Source organism: Oncorhynchus mykiss, chromosome 8, assembly GCF_013265735.2.
Source record: "Oncorhynchus mykiss isolate Arlee chromosome 8, USDA_OmykA_1.1, whole genome shotgun sequence".
Classification (NCBI taxonomy): Eukaryota; Metazoa; Chordata; class Actinopteri; order Salmoniformes; family Salmonidae; genus Oncorhynchus; species Oncorhynchus mykiss.
The window spans coordinates 90,952,555-90,972,676 of record NC_048572.1 but is presented as its reverse complement, the minus strand read 5'-3'; the positions used below and the strand labels follow the sequence as shown (position 1 = coordinate 90,972,676).

General features: G+C 45.2%; 1 protein-coding gene across 1 annotated transcript; it reads left to right on the top strand.

Annotated features, from left to right (window-relative positions):
- Positions 1 to 223: 223 nt before the first annotated feature.
- Positions 224 to 19,685, top strand: bag1 (BCL2 associated athanogene 1). Its single transcript, XM_036986793.1, has 7 exons — positions 224 to 489; positions 1,369 to 1,494; positions 9,305 to 9,387; positions 9,489 to 9,602; positions 11,598 to 11,705; positions 17,301 to 17,363; positions 17,589 to 19,685. The coding sequence occupies exons 1-7, from the start codon at positions 453 to 455 to the stop codon at positions 17,679 to 17,681; spliced, it is 624 nt and encodes a 207-aa protein (XP_036842688.1). The 5' UTR covers positions 224 to 452; the 3' UTR covers positions 17,682 to 19,685.
- The last annotated feature ends 437 nt before the right edge of the window (positions 19,686 to 20,122 follow it).

The following is a 20,122-nucleotide window of genomic DNA, read 5'->3' as shown; positions in this document are numbered from 1 at the left end:
CTTGTTAGATATTACTGCACTGTCGGAACTAGAAGTACAAGAATTTCACTACACTCACATTAACATCTGCTAACCATGTGTATGTGACCAATAAAATTAGATTTGATTTAACCTGAGCCACCGTACATCCGGCTATGACCGGCCACCCCATTCAATACCAATCAATCGATATAATCGAGAACTATTATGGCTGTTCAGTTGTTGTTTTTTTTGTCTTTTTCATGTGACTTTTTTCACTGTCTGATTCATGTCGCGTGATTTCTGATGATAGTTCTCGATTATATCGACTGATTGGTTGTGTATGGGGTGGGCCCGTAACCTGAACGTAAACCTTCTCAAACCGAACAGCGTCTGTGAAGCTGCAGTACCGCCAGTCCCCTCGGTGTACATGGGATGGCGTGCTTTCCAACCGGAACCCTGGCCTCTTGCGTTTTCACTCATGCTACACAGAAATGGCGGAGAATACAGTGACGGTCACTGTTGCTTACGGTAAAGTCAATCACTTTGCTTTGGATGTTGCAGCTTGTTTAATGTATATTACCCCGTAAAAGGAAGACAAAGAGATGGTGCTGGTAGTCGGATAGTCGGAGTCTACGGGCTGGCTGGCTACACGCAGCAGGAGATGTTAGTTAGCCAGGTAGTTGTCAGATACGTAGCTAGGTGCTTTTGAAATGCTGGTGTGTTTATGTACACTAGTCTTGCTTTAAATTGTATTGGATTGCACCAAAACAGTCTTTGGGAAGCCAGATGTTAATGCTTCAGTTCACATGCTAGACGGAACTAGGAAACTCTGAATACACGTTTCCGAGTTTCGTAGTTCCGACTGGCATCTGAACGCATCAATACGATTTTAATTTGAATGTACTGTCTGTCGATGGGTAGGCAGGACGGTCGGTCATTTATAACTGGTGAATTTAAGACCGGTCGTATTATGAAACACGTTCCGGTCTGTTGTAGACCCACCTCTGCGTAACGTTACCCATGCCAAAGCCCCCCGCAGGTTATTCCCTGTTCGTCCACACGAGCACGACTCTTCATTTGGACGTAAACAGAGAGGAAGTGGGTCTACAACAGACAGACAGACTGACAGACAGTCAGTTTAATAATATGATCTTTTAGATAGTTTGTCTCAACTGCCCCCGGTCATAATGACAAAACCGTCCTGCCCACTGGCACAGTAAATTGAAATGGAATTGTATTTAACATCTGGCTTCCCATGGACTGTTTTTATGTAAACCAATACAATTGAATGCAACACTAGTGTATGTTGCTGAAAGCACCGATCAGTTACTGAGATGTGTAGCTGGCTAATGTCTCTGATGTAGCCGCTATATGAAAGTACTCTGCGTCTAATTCACCCCCATGCAGGTTCTACGAAGCACAGCATCACGGTAACGGGGCCGGACGGGAACGAACCGATACTGAAGGACCTTTCTGATGCTCTGGTTCAGGTTACCGGGGTCCCGATGCCTGCACAGAAACTCATCTTTAAAGGTAGAGTAACAAATCAAAATGTTATGTCACATGCTTGGTAAACAACAGGTGTAGACTAACAGTGAAATGATTGGTAAACAACAGGTGTAGACTAACAGTGAAATGCTCTGTAAACAACAGGTGTAGACTAACAGTGAAATGATTGGTAAACAACTGGTGTGGACTAACAGTGAAATGCTTGGTAAACAACGGGTGTGGACTAACAGTGAAATGCTCTGTAAACAACAGGTGTGGACTAACAGTGAAATGCTTGGTAAACAACAGGTGTAGACTAACAGTGAAATGATTGGTAAACAACAGGTGTAGACTAACAGTGAAATGCTCTGTAAACAACAGGTGTGGACTAACAGTGAAATGCTTGGTAAACAACTGGTGTGGACTAACAGTGAAATGCTTGGTAAACAACGGGTGTGGACTAACAGTGAAATGCTTGGTAAACAACGGGTGTGGACTAACACCAGCCTCATCTCGGGAGTTGATAGGTTTGAAGTCATAAACAGCGCAATGCTTGACGCACAACAAAGAGCTGCTGGCAAAACGCAAGAAAGGGCTGTTTGAATGAATGTTTACGCGCCTGCTTCTGCCTACCACTCAGTCAGATACTTAGATGCTTGTATGCTCAGTCAGATTATATGCAACAGATAATATCTAGTAATATCATCAACCATTTGTAGTTAACTAGTGATTATGATTGATTGTTTTTTTATAAGATAAGTTTAGTGCTAGCTAGCAACTTACCTTGGCTTACTGCATTTGCGTAACAGGCACTCTCCATGTGGAGTGCAACGAGACAGAGGCAGGTCGTTATTGCGTTGGACTAGTTAACTGTAAGGTTGCAAGATTGGATCCCCCAAGCTGACAAGGTGAAAATCTGTCTTTCTGCACCTGAAGGAGGCAGTTAACCCAACGTTCCTAGGCCGTCATTGAAAATAAGAATGTGTTCTTAACTGACTTGCCTAGTTAAATAAAGATTAAATAAAGGTGTAAAAAAAAAAATCGGCGCCCAAAAATACCGATTTCCGATTGTTATGAAAACTTGAAATCGGCCCTAATTAATCGGCCATTCCGATTAATCGGTAGACCTCTAGTTTACATACACTCAATTAGTATTTGGTAGCATTGCCTTTAAATTGTTTACCTTAGGTCAAACGTTTCAGGTAGCCTTCCACAAGCTTCCCACAATAAGTTGGGTGAATTTTGGCTCATTCCCCCTGACAGAGCTGGTGTAACTGAGTCAGGTTTGTAGGCCTCCTTGCTCATACACGCTTTTTCAGTTCTTTGGAAGTATGCTTGGGGTCCATTTGGAAGACCCATTTGCGACCAAGCTTTAACTTATTGACTGATGTCTTGAGATGTTGCTTCAATATATCCACATAATTTTCCTTTCTCATGGTTCCATCTATTTTGTGAAGTGCACCCCCACAACATTTTTATTTCACCTTTATTTAACCAGGTAGGCAAGTTGAGAACAAGTTCTCATTTACAATTCCAACCTGGCCAAGATAAAGCAAAGCAGTTCGACACATACAACGACACAGAGTTACACATGGAGTAAAACAAATATACAGTCAATAATACAGTATAAACAAGTCTATATACGATGTGAGCAAATGAGGTGAGATAAGGGAGGTAAAGGCAAAAAGGCCATGGTGGCAAAGTAAATACAATATAGCAAGTAAAACACTGGAATGGTAGATTTGCAATGGGAGAATGTGCAAAGTAGAAATAAAAATAATGGGGTGCAAAGGAGCAAAATAAATAAATAAATTAAATACAGTAGGGAAAGAGGTAGTTGTTTGGGCTAAATTATAGGTGGGCTATGTACAGGTGCAGTAATCTGTGAGCTGCTCTGACAGTTGGTGCTTAAAGCTAGTGAGGGAGATAAGTGAGATAAGCCAATTCTAGATTTAACTTTGGATTGGAGATGTTTGATATGGGTCTGGAAGGAGAGTTTACAGTCTAACCAGACACCTAAGTATTTGTAGTTGTCCACGTATTCTAAGTCAGAGCCGTCCAGAGTAGTAATGTTGGACAGGCGGGTAGGTACAGGTAGCGATCGGTTGAAGAGCATGCATTTAGTTTTACTTGTATTTAAGAGCAATTGGAGGCCACGGAAGGAGAGTTGTATGGCATTGAAGCTTGCCTGGAGGGTTGTTAACACAGTGTCCAAAGAAGGGCCAGAAGTATACAGAATGGTGTCGTCTGCGTAGAGGTGGATCAGAGACTCACCAGCAGCAAGAGCGACCTCATTGATGTATACAGAGAAGAGAGTCGGTCCAAGAATTGAACCCTGTGGCACCCCCATAGAGACTGCCAGAGGTCCGGACAGCAGACCCTCCGATTTGACACACTGAACTCTATCAGAGAAGTAGTTGGTGAACCAGGCGAGGCAATCATTTGAGAAACCAAGGCTGTCGAGTCTGCCGATGAGGATGTGGTGATTGCCAGAGTCGAAAGCCTTGGCCAGATCAATGAATACGGCTGCACAGTAATGTTTCTTATCGATGGCGGTTAAGATATCATTTAGGACCTTGAGCGTGGCTGAGGTGCACCCATGACCAGCTCTGAAACCAGATTGCATAGCAGAGAAGGTATGGTGAGATTCGAAATGGTCGGTAATCTGTTTGTTGACTTGGCTTTCGAAGCCCTTGAAAGGCATGGTAGGATAGATATAGGTCTGTAGCAGTTTGGGTCAAGAGTGTCACCCCCTTTGAAGAGGGGGATGACCGCAGCTGCTTTCCAATCTTTGGGAATCTCAGACGACACGAAAGAGAGGTTGAACAGGCTAGTAATAGGGGTGGCAACAATTTTGGCAGATAATTTTAGAAAGAAAGGGTCCAGATTGTCTAGCCCGGCTGATTTGTAGGGGTCCAGATTTTGCAGCTCATTCAGAACATCAGCTGAGCAGATTTGGGAGAAGGAGAAATGGGGAAGGCTTTGGCAAGTTGTTGTGGGGGGTGCAGTGCTGTTGACCGGGGTAGGAGTAGCCAGGTGGAAAGCATGGCCAGCCGTAGAAAAATGCTTATTGAAATTCTCAATTATGGTGGATTTATCAGTGGTGACAGTGTTTCCTATCTTCAGTGCAGTGGGCAGCTGGGAGGAGGTGTTCTTATTCTCCATGGACTTTACAGTGTCCCAGAACCCCTTGCAAACCTCCCCCTTTTTTCCTCCAAACATAATGATAGTCATTATGACCAAACAGTTCTATTTTTGTTTCATCAGACCAGAGGACATTTCTCCAAAAAGTACGATCTTTGTCCCCATGTGTAGTAGTCTGTCTTTTTTATGGTCGTTTTGGAGCAGTGGCTTCTTCCTTGCTGAGCAGCGTTTCAGGTCAGGTCGATATAGGACTCATTTTACTGTGGATATAGATACGTTTGTACCTGTTTCCTCCAGCATCTTCTCAAGGTCCTTTGCTGTTCTGGGATTGATTTGCACTTTTCGCACCAAAGTACGTTCATCTCTAGGGGACAGAACGCGTCTCCTTCCTGAGCGGTATGACTGCTGCGTGGTCCCATGGTGTTTATACTTGTATACTATTGTTTGTACAGATGAACGTGGTACCTTCAGGCATTTGGAAATTGCTCCCAAGGATGATGAGCCAGACTTGTGGAGGTCTACAATTTTTGGCTTTCCCATGAAAACTTTCCCTCTTTTGATTTTCCCATGATGTCAGGCAAAGATGCACAGTGTTTGAAGGTTGGCCTTGAAATAAATCCACAGGTACACCTCCAATTTACTCAAATGATGTCAATTAGCCTATCAGAAGCTTCTAAAGCCATGACATCATTTTTTAGATTTTTCCAAGCTGTTTAAAGGCACAGTCAACTTAGTGTATGTAAACTTCTGACCCACTGGAAGTGGGTCATTTAGGTCAACATTGGATCATTCAGAGATCCTCACTGAACTTCTGGAGAGAGTTTGCTGCACTGAAAGTAAAGGGGCTGAATAATTTTGCACGCCCAATTTTTCAGTTTTTGATTTGTTAAAAAAGTTTGAAATATCCAATAAATGTCGTTCCACTTCATGATTGTGTCCCACTTGTTGTTGATTCTTCACAAACAAATACAGTTTTATATCTTTATGTTTGAAGCCTGAAATGTGGCAAAAGGTCGCAAAGTTCAAGGGGGCCGAATACTTTCGCAATGCACTGTAGGTATTCCTCTTGTCCAGATGGTGATTGCATCGTCTGTGGACCTATTGGGGCGGTAAGCAATTTGGAGTGGGTCTATGGTAACATGTGATATGATCCTTGACTAAACAAGTCTCTCAAAACACTTCATGATGATAGAAGTGAGTGCTATTTAGTTCAATTACGTTTTCCTTCTTGGGTACAGGAACAATGGTGGCCATCTTGAAGCATGTGGGGTCTGAACTTACTAAAGCAGACTCTGATAGGGATTGATTGAATATGTCTGTAAACACACCAGCCAGCTGGTCTGCGCATGCTCTGAGGACGCGGCTGGGGATGCCGTCTGGGCCTGCAGCCTTGCGAGGGTTAACGCGTTTAAGTGTTTTACTCACGTTGGCCATGGAGAAGGAGAGCCCACAGTCTTTGGTAGCGGGCCGTGTCGGTGGCACTGTATTGTCCTCAAAGCGCACAAAGAAGTTGTTTAATTTGTCTGGCAGCAAGACGTCGATGTCTGCAACAGGGCTGGTTTTCTTTTGATAAGCCGTGATTGTCTGTAGACCCTGCCACATACCTCTCGTTTGTGAGCCGCTGATGCTTTGCTTGTTCGATTCCCTTGCGGAGGGAATAACTACACTTTTTGTACTTGGTCATGTTTCCGGTTGCCTTGCCATGATTAAATGCGTGCTTTCAGTTTTGCACGAATGCTGCCATCAATCCACGGTTTCTGGTTAAGGAAGGTCTTTATAGTCACAGTGGGTATAACATCTCCTAAACACTTCCTTATGAACTCTCTCACCGAGTCAGCATATACATCAATGTTATTGTCTGAGGCTACCTGGAACGTATCCCAGTCCACATGATCGAAGCAATCTTGAAGCGTGGAATCCGATTGGTCAGATCAGAGTTGGATATACCTAAGCACGGGCGCTTCGTGTTTTAGTTTCTGCCTAATGGAGTGGAGCAACAAGATGGAGTCATAGTCAGATTTGCGGGCGGTGGAGGGCCTTGTATGCGTTGTGGAAGTTAGAGTTGCAGTGGTCGAGTGTGTTACTCCCTCGTGTACTGCAATCGATATGCTGATAGAATTTAGGTAGCCTTGTTCTCATATTTAGTTAAAATCCCCAGTTAAAATAAATGCAGCCTCTGGTTTCCATTTTGCATGAATTCCACTAAAGTTCCTTGATGGGGGGATATATACGGTTGTAACGATAACCAAGCAGAGTTCTCTTGGTAGATAATACGGTCGGCATTCGCTTGTGAGGAATTCTAGGTCAGGTGACCAAGGACTCGAGTTCTTGTATGTTGTTACAATTACACCATGAGTCATTAATCATGAAACCTACACCCCCCGCCCTTCTTCTTACCGGAGAGATGTTTATTCCTTTCGGCGCGATGCTCTGAAAATTCCGTTGGCTGTACGTACTCCGACAGCATGTCCCCAGCTAGCCATGTCTCTGTGAAACAGAGTATGTTACAATCCAGGGTATCTCTTTGGAAAGCAACTCTTGCCCTGATTTCAGCAACTTTGTTAACTAGGGACTGGACATTAGCGAGTAATATACTCTGAAGTGGTGGGTGGTGTGCGCGCATCCGAAGCCTCACTAGAAGACCGCTCCGGCACCCTCTCCTCCTACGGCATTGTTTTGGGTCGGCCTCTCGAATCAGTTCAAATTCCCTGGAAGGTGCTGACAAAGGATCCACTTTGGGAAAGTTGTATTCCTGGTCGTTGTGCTGGTAAGTTGACGTCTTTCTGATATCCAATAGTTCTTCCCGGCTGTATGTATGTAATAACACTTAAGGTTTTCTGGACTAACATGTAAGAAATAAAATATATATATATATATATATATATATATATATATATATATATATATATATATATATATATATATATATATATATATATATATATATATATATATATATATATATATATATATATATATATATATATATATATATATATATATAAATAAAAATACTGAACAGTATATAAGGACTTGAAGCGACGCTGCCATCTCTATCGGTGGCGTCATGCTGGTAGAAATTAGGTAAGACTGATCTCAGTTACCCTGCCTTAAAGTCCCCGGCCGCTAGGAGCGCCACCTATGGATGTGCATTTTCTCGTTTACTTATGGTTTTATACAGCTCTTTGAGTGCGGTCTTAGTGCCAGCATCGGTTTGTTGTGTTACATAGACAGCTATGACAAATATAGATGAAAACTCTCTAGGTAAATAGTGTGGTCTGCAGCTTATCATGAGGTATTCTGACTCAGGCGAGCAGAGCCTCAACTTCCTTAACATTAGAGCACCAGCTGTTGTTAACAAAGAGACACACCTCCCCCTTAACCTTCCCAGAAGCATCAGGGAGGCCGCTCGTTTGCCTCGCTTGTGCGTTCTTTTTCTTGTCCCGGTTATTAGGGCCTGGTCTGGTATGAGCAGTATACTGTATGAGCAGTATATCCACAGCTGCCGACTCATTGAAGTAGAAGTCTTCATCCAAATCTAGGTTAGTGATCGCTGTTCTGATGCCCAGAGGCTGTTTTCAGTCATAGGAAACAACGGTGGAAATATTATGTGTAAAAATAAAAAAAGTTTGGACCAGCATAAAAACCCCACAGAAAATAGCAGAATCCACTGCAGCGATATCTTCACCTGACCTCATTAAAGGTGTAATACATTGAGTCCATTGTTAGGCTTGACAGTTTCATAAGGAAAACAGACAGACTGGCAGCCAGACTATTACTACAGCCTCTGCCAAGAGGACTGGACTGTATGGCACAGGGTTCCATAAGGAAAACAGACAGACTGGCATCCAGACTATTACTACAGCCTCTGCCAAGAGGACTGGACTGTATGGCACAGGGTTCCATAAGGAAAACAGACAGACTGGCACCAAGACTATTACTACAGCCTCTGCCAAGAGGACTGGACTGTATGGCACAGGGTTCCATAAGGAAAACAGACAGACTGGCACCAAGACTATTACTACAGCCTCTGCCAAGAGGACTGGACTGTATGGCACAGGGTTCCATAAGGAAAACAGACAGACTGGCAGCCAGACTATTACTACAGCCTCTGCCAAGAGGACTGGACTGTATGGCACAGGGTTCCATAAGGAAAACAGACAGACTGGCAGCCAGACTATTACTACAGCCTCTGCCAAGAGGACTGGACTGTATGGCACAGGGTTCCATAAGGAAAACAGACAGACTGGCAGCCAGACTATTACTACAGCCTCTGCCAAGAGGACTGGACTGTATGGCACAGGGTTCCATAAGGAAAACAGACAGACTGGCAGCCAGACTATTACTATAGCCTCTGCCAAGAGGACTGGACTGTATGGCACAGGGTTCCATAAGGAAAACAGACAGACTGGCAGCCAGACTATTACTACAGCCTCTGCCAAGAGGACTGGACTGTATGGCACAGGGTTCCATAAGGAAAACAGACAGACTGGCAGCCAGACTATTACTAAAGCCTCTGCCAAGAGGACTGGACTGTATGGCACAGGGTTCCATAAGGAAAACAGACAGACTGGCAGCCAGACTATTACTACAGCCTCTGCCAAGAGGACTGGACTGTATGGCACAGGTTGTAGTATATTGCACTCACCTCTAACCACAGGGTAGCTGGTTCAAGCCCCAACATGATGCCTTTGCTGTCCTGTTGTTTCAGGGAAGTCACTGAAGGAGATGGAGGAGAGTCTGTCCAGCTTTGGAATCAAACAGGGATGTAAACTCATGATGATTGGAAAAAGGGTAAGACCTTCCTAGTTCTGCTGACTGGCACTCACACATTTGTTTTTATCATTCGTTCCTAAAATGGTTTGAATACAGACCTGTGTGTTGTCTCCTCTCAGAACAGCCCAGAGGAGGAGTCTGAGCTGAAGAAGTTGAAGGACATTGAGAAGTCAGTAGAACAGACGGCTAAGAAACTGGAGAAGGTGGATGGAGAGCTGACAGGCCTGAAGAATGTATGTTCTGATACTTTATATCTACATATTATATACATTGTCTTCACCTTTTCCACATTTTTGTTGTTACAGACCGAAGTTAAAATGTATTTACTTAAGATTTTGTGTCACTGACACAATACCCCATGGCAAAGTGACATTTTAGTTTGTAGAATATTTTTAAAAAATGTTTAAAGCTGAAATGTCTTGAGTCAATAATAAGCGTAAATAGGTTCAGGAGTTTTGAATGACTACCCCATCTCTGTACCCCACACATCTGGAGGCCGTCATTGTAAATAAGAATTTGTTCTTAACTGACTTGCCTAAATAAATCCAAGTTCCCTCAATCGAGGAGTGAATTTCAAGCACAAATTCAACCACAGTGACCAGGGAGGTTTTTCAGTGCCTTGCAAAGAAGGGCACCTATTGGTAGATGTGTAAAAAATAAAATAAAAAGCAGTTATTGAATATCCCTTTGAACATGGTGAAGTTATTAACTACACATTGGATGGTGTATCAATACACCCAGTCACCACTGTTAGGTTCTAATTCACAGAGTAAATAACTCTCAGCAGGACAACAGCCTAAAATACAAAGACAAATCTACACTGGAGTTGCTTATCAAATCAAATGTTATTTGTCACACACACATGGTTAGCAGATGTTAATGCGAGTAGCGAAATGCTTGTGCTTGTAGTTCCGACAATGCAGTAATAACCAACGAGTAATCTAACCTAACAATTCCAAAACTACTACCTTATACACACAAGTGTAAGGGATAAAGAATATGTACATAAAGATGTATGAATGAGTGATGGTACAGAACGGCATAGGCAAGATGCAGTAGATGGTATCGAGTACAGTATATACATATGAGATGAGTAATGTAGGGTATGTAAACATTATATTAAGTAGCATTGTTTAAAGTGGCTAGTGATATATTTTACATAAATTTCCATTATTAAAGTGGCTGGAGTTGAGTCAGTGTGTTGGCAGCAGCCTCTCAATGTTAGTGGTGGCTGTTTAACAGTCTGATGGCCTTGAGATAGAAGCTGTTTTTCAGTCTCTCGGTCCCTGCTTTGATGCACCTGTACTGTCCTCGCCTTCTGGATGATAGCGGGGTGAACAGGCAGTGGCTCGGGTGGTTGTTGTCCTTGATGATCTTTATGGCCTTCCTGTGACATCGGGTGGTGTAGGTGTCCTGGAGGGCAGGTAGTTTGCCCCTGGTGATGCATTGTGCAGACCTCATGGAATGTTCCTGAGTGGCCTAGTTATAGTTTTGACATAAATCAGCTATAAAAAAATATGGCAAGACTTGAATGATCAGCAATCAACTTGTCAGAGTTTGAAGAATTTAAAGATGAATGGGCAAATATTGTAAAATCCAGGTGTGCAAAGCTCTTAGAGACTTACCCAGAAAGACTCACAGCTGTAATTACTGCAAAAAGGTGATTCTACAAAGTAAATTAAATATTTCTGTATTTAATTTTGAATACATTTCTAAAAATGTCTAAAAACATGTTTTCACTTTGTCATTATAGGGTATTATGTGTAGAAAAAAAGATTGAATCCATTCAGGCTGAAACACAACAAAATGTGGAATAAGTCTAGTCAGTAAGAATACTTTCCGAAGGCACTTTACATGTGAATATATACTAGAACTGTGATGATACTAAAGCAGGAAGCACACAACTCTTTATATGTAAAATATTGTGTGCTATAGCTTAGAAAATAAATACATGTGACTCCTATGATGTTTGTTTCCTAAACAAGTTAAATCCGCATCGTGTTTTGTGTCCTTGCCACAATACTAAGGAGTATTGCGTTACTGGTATGGTCCTGGTTCAACGTTGGCATCCTTACCAAACTGAGACCCAGCAGTAGTGTTAGCACAGATAATGCCCAGAGAGAGTGAAGCAAGAGGCTGCACTTGTCAGCACCCACACAGTATCTACACATTACATGTACACAGGAGTTAGCTTTTCTTTTCACTTTCCTGTTACTGTTGTTCTATAGGGGTTCCTAGCTAAAGACCTGCAGGCTGAGGCGCTGGGGAGACTGGACCAAAGAGTGAAGGTGGCATCTGAACAGTTCATGAAGATTCTAGAGCAGGTGGACTCTATGGTAACACAGCCCTAACCCTCCTACACCTAGTGCTGGTCCCCCTAACCCTCCTACACTTAACCCTCCTACACTTAGTACTGGTCCCCTTAATAACCCTCCTACACTTAGTACTTGTCCCCTTAATAACCCTCCTACACTTAGTACTGGTCCCCTTAATAACCCTCCTACACTTAGTACTGGTCCCCTTTAAAAACCCTCCTACACTTAACCCTCCTACACTTAGTTCTGGTCCCCTTAACCCTCCTACACTTAACCCTCCTACACTTAGTACTGGTCCCCTTCACCCTCCTACACTTAACCCTCCTACACGTAGTGCTGGTCCCCCTTAACCCTCCTACACCTAACCCTCCTACACTTAGTTCTGGTCCCCATAACCCTCCTACACTTAGTTCTGGTCCCCTTAACCCTCCTACATTTAGTTCTGGTCCCCCTAACCCTCCTACATTTAGTTCTGGTCCCCCTAACCCTCCTACATTTAGTTCTGGTCCCCCTAACCCTCCTACATTTCGTACTGGTCCCCCTAACCCTCCTACATTTAGTTCTGGTCCCCTTAACCCTCCTACACTTCGTACTGGTCCCCTTACCCCTCTTACACTTCGTACTGGTCCCCTTAACCCTCCTAAATTTAGTACTGGTCCCGTTAACCCTCCTACACTTCGTTCTGGTCCCCTTAACCCTCCTACACTTCGTTCTGGTCCCCTTAACCCTCCTACACTTCGTACTGGTCCCCTTAACCCTCCTACACTTAGTTCTGGTCCCCTTAACCCTCCTACACTTAGTTCTGGTCCCCTTAACCCTCCTACACTTCGTACTGGTCCCCTTACCCCTCTTACACTTCGTACTGGTCCCCTTAACCCTCCTATATTTAGTACTGGTCCCCTTAACCCTCCTACACTTCGTACTGGTCCCCTTAACCCTCCTCCACTTCGTACTCGTCCCCTTAACCCTCCTACACTTAGATCTGGTCCCCTTAACCCTCCTACACTTAGATCTGGTCCCCCTAACCCTCTTATACTTCGTACTCGTCCCCTTAACCCTCCTACACTTAGTTCTGGTCCCCCTAACCCTCCTACACTTTGTACTGGTCCCCTTAACCCTCCTACACTTCATACTGGTCCCCTTAACCCTCCTAAACTTAGTTCTGGTCCCCCTAACCCTCCTACACTTAACCCTCCTACACTTAGTTCTGGTCCCCTTAACCCTCCTACACTTAACCCTCCTACACTTAGTACTGGTCCCCTTAATCTTCCTATACTTAGTTCTGGTCCCCCTTAACCCTCCTACACTTAACCCTCCTACACTTAGTACTGGTCCCCTTAATCTTCCTATACTTAGTTCTGGTCCCCTTAATCTTCCTATACTTAGTTCTGGTCCCCTTAACACTCCTACACTTCGTACTGGTCCCCATAACCCTCTTACAATTAACCCTCCTACACTTAGTACTGGTCCACTTAACCCTCATACACTTAGTACTAGTCCCTCTAACCCTCCTACACTTCATACTGGTCCCCTTAACCCTCCTACACTTCGTACTGGTCCCCTTAACCCTCCTACACTTAGTACTGGTCCCCTTAACCCTCCTACACTTAACCCTCCTACACTTAGTTCTGGTCCCCCTAACCCTCCTACACTTAACCCTGCAACACTTCGTACTGGTCCCCCTAACCCTCCTACACTTCGTACTGGTCCCCTTAACCCTCCTACACTCAGTACTGTTCCCCCTAACCCTCCTACACTTTAGTACTGTTGCCCCTAACCCTCCTACACTTCGTACTGGTCCCCTTAACCCTCCTACACTTATTTCTGGTACCCCTAACCCTCCTACACTTGGTACTGGTCCCCCTAACCCTCCTACACTTAACCCTCCTACACTTCGTACTGATCCCTTAACCCTCCAACACTTCGTACTGGTCCCCTTAACTTCGTACTGGTCCCCTTAACCCTCCTACACTTAACCCTCCTACACTTAGTACTGATCCCCTTAACCCTCCTACACTTAACCCTCCTACACTTACTTCGTACTGGTCCCCTTAACTTCGTACTGGTCCCCTTAACCCTCCTACACTTAACCCTCCTACACTTAGTACTGGTCCACTTAACCCTCATACACTTAGTACTAGTCCCTCTAACCCTCCTACATTTCATACTGGTCCCCTTAACCCTCCTACACTTCGTACTGGTCCCCTTAACCCTCCTACACTTCGTACTGGTCCCCTTAACCCTCCTACACTTAGTACTGGTCCCCTTAACCCTCCTACACTTAACCCTCCTACACTTAGTTCTGGTCCCCCTAACCCTCCTACACTTAACCCTGCAACACTTCGTACTGGTCCCCCTAACCCTCCTACACTTCGTACTGGTCCCCTTAACCCTCCTACACTCAGTACTGTTCCCCCTAACCCTCCTACACTTTAGTACTGTTGCCCCTAACCCTCCTACACTTCGTACTGGTCCCCTTAACCCTCCTACACTTATTTCTGGTACCCCTAACCCTCCTACACTTGGTACTGGTCCCCCTAACCCTCCTACACTTAACCCTCCTACACTTCGTACTGATCCCTTAACCCTCCAACACTTCGTACTGGTCCCCTTAACTTCGTACTGGTCCCCTTAACCCTCCTACACTTAACCCTCCTACACTTAGTACTGATCCCCTTAACCCTCCTACACTTAACCCTCCTACACTTACTTCGTACTGGTCCCCTTAACTTCGTACTGGTCCCCTTAACCCTCCTACACTTAACCCTCCTACACTTAGTACTGGTCCACTTAACCCTCCTACACTTAGTACTGGTCCACTTAACCCTCATACACTTAGTACTAGTCCCTCTAACCCTCCTACATTTCATACTGGTCCCCTTAACCCTCCTACACTTCGTACTGGTCCCCTTAACCCTCCTACACTTCGTACTGGTCCCCTTAACCCTCCTACACTTAGTACTGGTCCCCTTAACCCTCCTACACTTAACCCTCCTACACTTAGTTCTGGTCCCCCTAACCCTCCTACACTTAACCCTGCAACACTTCGTACTGGTCCCCCTAACCCTCCTACACTTCGTACTGGTCCCCTTAACCCTCCTACACTCAGTACTGTTCCCCCTAACCCTCCTACACTTTAGTACTGTTGCCCCTAACCCTCCTACACTTCGTACTGGTCCCCTTAACCCTCCTACACTTATTTCTGGTACCCCTAACCCTCCTACACTTGGTACTGGTCCCCCTAACCCTCCTACACTTAACCCTCCTACACTTCGTACTGATCCCTTAACCCTCCAACACTTCGTACTGGTCCCCTTAACTTCGTACTGGTCCCCTTAACCCTCCTACACTTAACCCTCCTACACTTAGTACTGATCCCCTTAACCCTCCTACACTTAACCCTCCTACACTTACTTCGTACTGGTCCCCTTAACTTCGTACTGGTCCCCTTAACCCTCCTACACTTAACCCTCCTACACTTAGTACTGATCCCCTTAACCCTCCTACACTTAACCCTCCTACACTTAGTTCTGGTCCCCTTAACCCTCCTACACTTAACCTTCCTACACTTAGTACTGGTCCCCTTAATCTTCCTATACTTAGTTCTGGTCCCCCTTAACCCTCCTACACTTAACCCTCCTACACTTAGTGATGGTCCCCATAACCCTCCTACACTTAATACTGGTCCCCTCAACCCTCCTACACTTCGTTCTGGTCCCCCTAACCCTCCTACACTTAGTTCTGGTCCCCTTAACCCTCCTACACTTAACCCTCCTACACTTAGTACTGATCCCCTTAACCCTCCTACACTTAACCCTCCTACACTTAGTTCTGGTCCCCTTAACCCTCCTACACTTAACCCTCCTACACTTAGTACTGGTCCCCTTAATCTTCCTATACTTAGTTCTGGTCCCCTTAACACTCCTACACTTCGTACTGGTCCCCATAACCCTCTTACAATTAACCCTCCTACACTTAGTACTGGTCCACTTAACCATCATACGCTTAGTTCTGGTCCCCCCTAACCCTCCTATACTTAACCCTCCTACACTTAGTACTGGTCCCCTTAACCCTCCTACACTTAACCCTCCTACACTTAGTTCTGGTCCCCCTAACCCTCCTACACTTAACCCTGCAACACTTCGTACTGGTCCCCCTAACCCTCCTACACTTCGTACTGGTCCCCCTAACCCTCCTACACTTGGTACTGGTCCCCCTAACCCTCCTACACTTAACCCTCCTACACTTCGTACTGATCCCTTAACCCTCCTACACTTCGTACTGGTCCCCTTAACTTCGTACTGGTCCCCCTAACCCTCCTACACTTCGTACTGGTCCCCCTAACCCTCCTACACTTGGTACTGGTCCCCCTAACCCTCCTACACTTAACCCTCCTACACTTCGTACTGATCCCTTAACCCTCCTACACTTCGTACTCGTCCCCTTAACCCTCCTACACTTAGATCTGGTCCCCTTAACCCTCCTACACTTAGATCTGGTCCCCCTAACCCTCCTACACTTTGTACGTGTCCCCTTAACCCTCCTACACTTCGTACTGGTCCCCTTAACCCTCCTAAACTTAGTTAGGTTCCCCCTAACCATCCTACACTTCATACTGCTCCCCCTTAACCCTCCTACACTTAACCCTCCTACACTTAGTACTGGTCCCCTTAACCCTCCTACACTTCGTACTGGTCCCCCTTAACCCTCATACACTTAGTACTGGTCCCCTTAACCCTCCTACACTTAACCCTCATACACTTAGTTCTGGTCCCCCCTAACCCTCCTATACTTAACCCTCCTATACACTTAGTACTAGTCCCTCTAACCCTCCTACACTTAGTACTGGTCCCCTTAACCCTCATACACTTAGTACTGGTCCCCTTAACCCTCCTACACTTCGTACTAGTCCCCTTAACCCTCCTACACTTAGTACTGGTCCCCTTAACCCTGCTACACTTATTACTGGTCCCCCTAACCCTCCTACACTTCGTACTGGTCCCCCTAACCCTCCTACACTTCGTACTGGTCCCCCTAACCCTCCTACACTCAGTACTGTTCCCCTTAACCCTCCTACACATAGTACTGGTCCCCTTAACCCTCCTACACTTCGTACTGGTCCCCTTAACCCTCCTACACTTCGTACTGTATCCCCTTAACCCTCCTACACTTCGTACTGGTCCCCTTAACCCTCCTACACTTCGTACTGGTCCTCTTAACCCTCCTACACTTCGTACTGGTCCCCTTAACCCTCCTACACTTCGTACTGGTCCCCTTAACCCTCCTACACTTAGTTCTGGTCCCCCTAACCCTCCTACACGTTGTACTGGTCCCCCTAACCCTCCTACGTTTAGTACTGGTCCCCCTAACCCTCCTACACGTTGTACTGGTCCCCCTAACCCTCCTACATTTAGTACTGGTCCCCTTAACCCTCCTACAGTAATCTAGGCCTGCTCCTAAAGCAGGTGGACTCTATGGTAACACAACCTTATTAACAAACACATGTAGTTCTAGTCAGGTGGACTGGTCACACAGATTGGTTGAGTAGAGAATCCCTAGCTGCTGGTCTTATCACAGCTTACTTTAACCACTAAAACAACTGTGTCGTGTTAACAGACTTTACCAGAGAACTTTGGTGACTGTCGGATGAAGAAAAAGGGGCTAGTAAAAACAGTTCAGGTGAGTCTGTTTTCACTCTGAGTGATCAAGTAGGTCCTTATTCCACTTGAGTAATATAAAACCATGCTGTTTATAAGTTGTTACTTGTTATTACAGGGTTACTACGATGGTCTAAGAATATCCGCTATCTCCTCTTCCTGTTCCTCCTCCTCCAGGGATTCCTGGCTCAGTGTGACAAGATAAAAGCAGGGATTTAACTGTCTTATCCTGTTCCTCCTCCTCCAGGGATTCCTGGCTCAGTGTGACAAGATAGAAGCAGGGATTTTAGACCACTTGGCTAAGATCCAGTCTAAGAACCTGGCCCTGGCAGATTCTTAGATCTACTAGTTCACAGAGATCTACTGGGTCACCATCTGGGATCTGCCGTCATGTCCATCTCTCTGCTGCTCCACATCTCTGTCCCTGCCCTGGTCTCCACGCTGCTCCACATCTCTGTCCCTGCCCTGGTATCCATGCTGCTCCACATCTCTGTCCCTGCCCTGGTCTCCATGCTGTTCCACTTCTCTGTCCCTGCCCTGGTCTCCACGCTGTTCCACTTCTCTGTCCCTGTCCTGGTCTCCACTGAGTCACCATCTGGGATCTGGGGAAATCCATTTGATTTCGATGACCTTTTGATATCATCCCTTTCGATTTGAACAAAACCTTCCATTCGTACTCACCCATTGTAGAAGTGGTCAGAAAGTGACTTTCGGGACCTGAATGCCAAAACATCGAAGACATAAAGGTGCTCAAAGTTGACCTATTAGAATGTATGACACCCTTTCTGTATTCAAGAGCATGTTGTGTCTCAACCGATGGAGGGCACAACACAACCTCAGATGATGTGAAATAGGGCCTAAGCTACAAAATGCAGATATGAAAAAGAGTTTACACTTTGTTAGATAATTTATGTTAAAGCATTAAATAATGTCCACATTTTTTTTTATTTTTTTAAATGCAATAAATTATTAAATCGTATGACAACCCTGTTTGTAAGCTCTTAAATTATATCAATCTCAACCATACATCTTTTCCAGTGATGTCTCATGGTATGGTGGGGTATGCAATACGGGTCGACTTTGAGGACCTTTATCTCCTGAATATTTTGGCATTCAGGTCCCAAACGTCACTACCTGACCTCTTCTTCCATGGGCGGAACGTTGTGTTTAAATCAAAAGGGCTGTCAAAAAGTGATTGGCCTGGAGCAGCTCGAGGACACCTCTAGTGGAGTCATCTCTCTCCAGGCCTGGAGCAGCTCCAGGACACCTCTAGTGGAGTCATCTCTCTCCAGGCTTGGAGCAGCTCCAGGACACCTCTAGTGGAGTCATCTCTCTCCAGGCCTGGAGCAGCTCCAGGACACCTCTAGTGGAGTCATCTCTCTCCAGGCCTGGAGCAGCTCGAGGACACCTCTAGTGGAGTCATCTCTCTCCAGGCCTGGAGCAGCTCGAGGACACCTCTAGTGGAGTCATCTCTCTCCAGGCCTGGAGCAGCTCCAGGACACCTCTAGTGGAGTCATCTCTCTCCAGGCCTGGAGCAGCTCGAGGACACCTCTAGTGGAACCCTATTCCAACGTAGTGCTTTAGTTTGGGACAGAGACCTATGTGGGAGCCCTATCAGGCCAAAGCAAGGACACTAAATAAGGAAAAGTGACATTTATGAGCTTTTCTAATGTATTTATTTAGCATGGCAACATGCAGCAGAGTACCCTTATAATGACTGAGCCCTCCGTGTGTGTGCTGGGGTAGAGAAGACAACACTGACTGTTGTAGCCTCTTAACAATATCCCCTGCCTTTGGTCCTCAGGGACTTAAGAAAAGGGTGCTGTGTATGTAGGATATTTTAACTAAGTAAAATAACCAAAATGAAATAATCCTTCAGACTTTGAAAATGTGTGGTGTTTGCTGATACGTGTTGCTATTACAAAGAGATATTGAGCTGGTGACTGATTCTGTACTGCTTTCTAGTGACAGGATGTGATGTCACTAATGGTCAGTCTGACCAGTGACAGGATGTGATGTCACTAATGGTCAGTCTGACCAGTGACAGGATGTGATGTCACTAATGGTCAGTCTGACCAGTGACAGGATGTGATGTTACTAATGGTCAGTCTGACCAGTGACAGGATGTGATGTCACTAATGGTCAGTCTGACCAGTGACCGGATGTGATGTCACTAATGGTCAGTCTGACCAGTGACAGGATGTGATGTCACTAATGGTCAGTCTGACCAGTGACAGGATGTGATGTTACTAATGATCAGTCTGACCAGTGACAGGATGTAATGCTGACTGCCTAGTGGAACCATGTTATAGTGTGTCTTTTCAGATAAAAAGCTGTTGTGATTGTGTGATTTAAACTGTGTAGTCTGTCTGAACTGGTATCCTGTGATAATATAGTGCACTAGCCCCCAGCACCCTGGTCAAAGTAGGGCACTAGCCCCCAGCACCCTGGTCAAAAGTAGTGCACTAGATCCCAGCACCCTGGTCAAAAGTAGGGCACTAGATCCCAGCACCCTGGTCAAAAGTAGGGCACTAGATCCCAGCACCCTGGTCAAAAGTAGGGCACTAGATCCCAGCACCCTGGTCAAAAATAGGGCACTAGCCCCCAGCACCCTGGTCAAAAGTAGGGCACTACACACACAGTCAGCTGAATTCTGATATTTTCCCCAATTTTTGATCAAAAGACGCAATTAGTGGGAAGAATATTAGAATTGTGCTGGCTGTGTAAACGCAGACATATTGAATATGGTGTTTCAGATGCAGTCCAGTGCATTCTATCCAT

Excerpts from the sequence above, each read along its gene's own strand:
- bag1 (XM_036986793.1), top strand. The coding sequence starts at position 453 with ATGGCGGAGAATACAGTGACGGTCACTGTTGCTTACG. Across the intron at positions 11,706-17,300 it reads TAGAGCAGGTGGACTCTATG|ACTTTACCAGAGAACTTTGG; the intron begins GTAACACAGCCC and ends TCGTGTTAACAG. Across the intron at positions 17,364-17,588 it reads GGCTAGTAAAAACAGTTCAG|GGATTCCTGGCTCAGTGTGA; the intron begins GTGAGTCTGTTT and ends CTCCTCCTCCAG.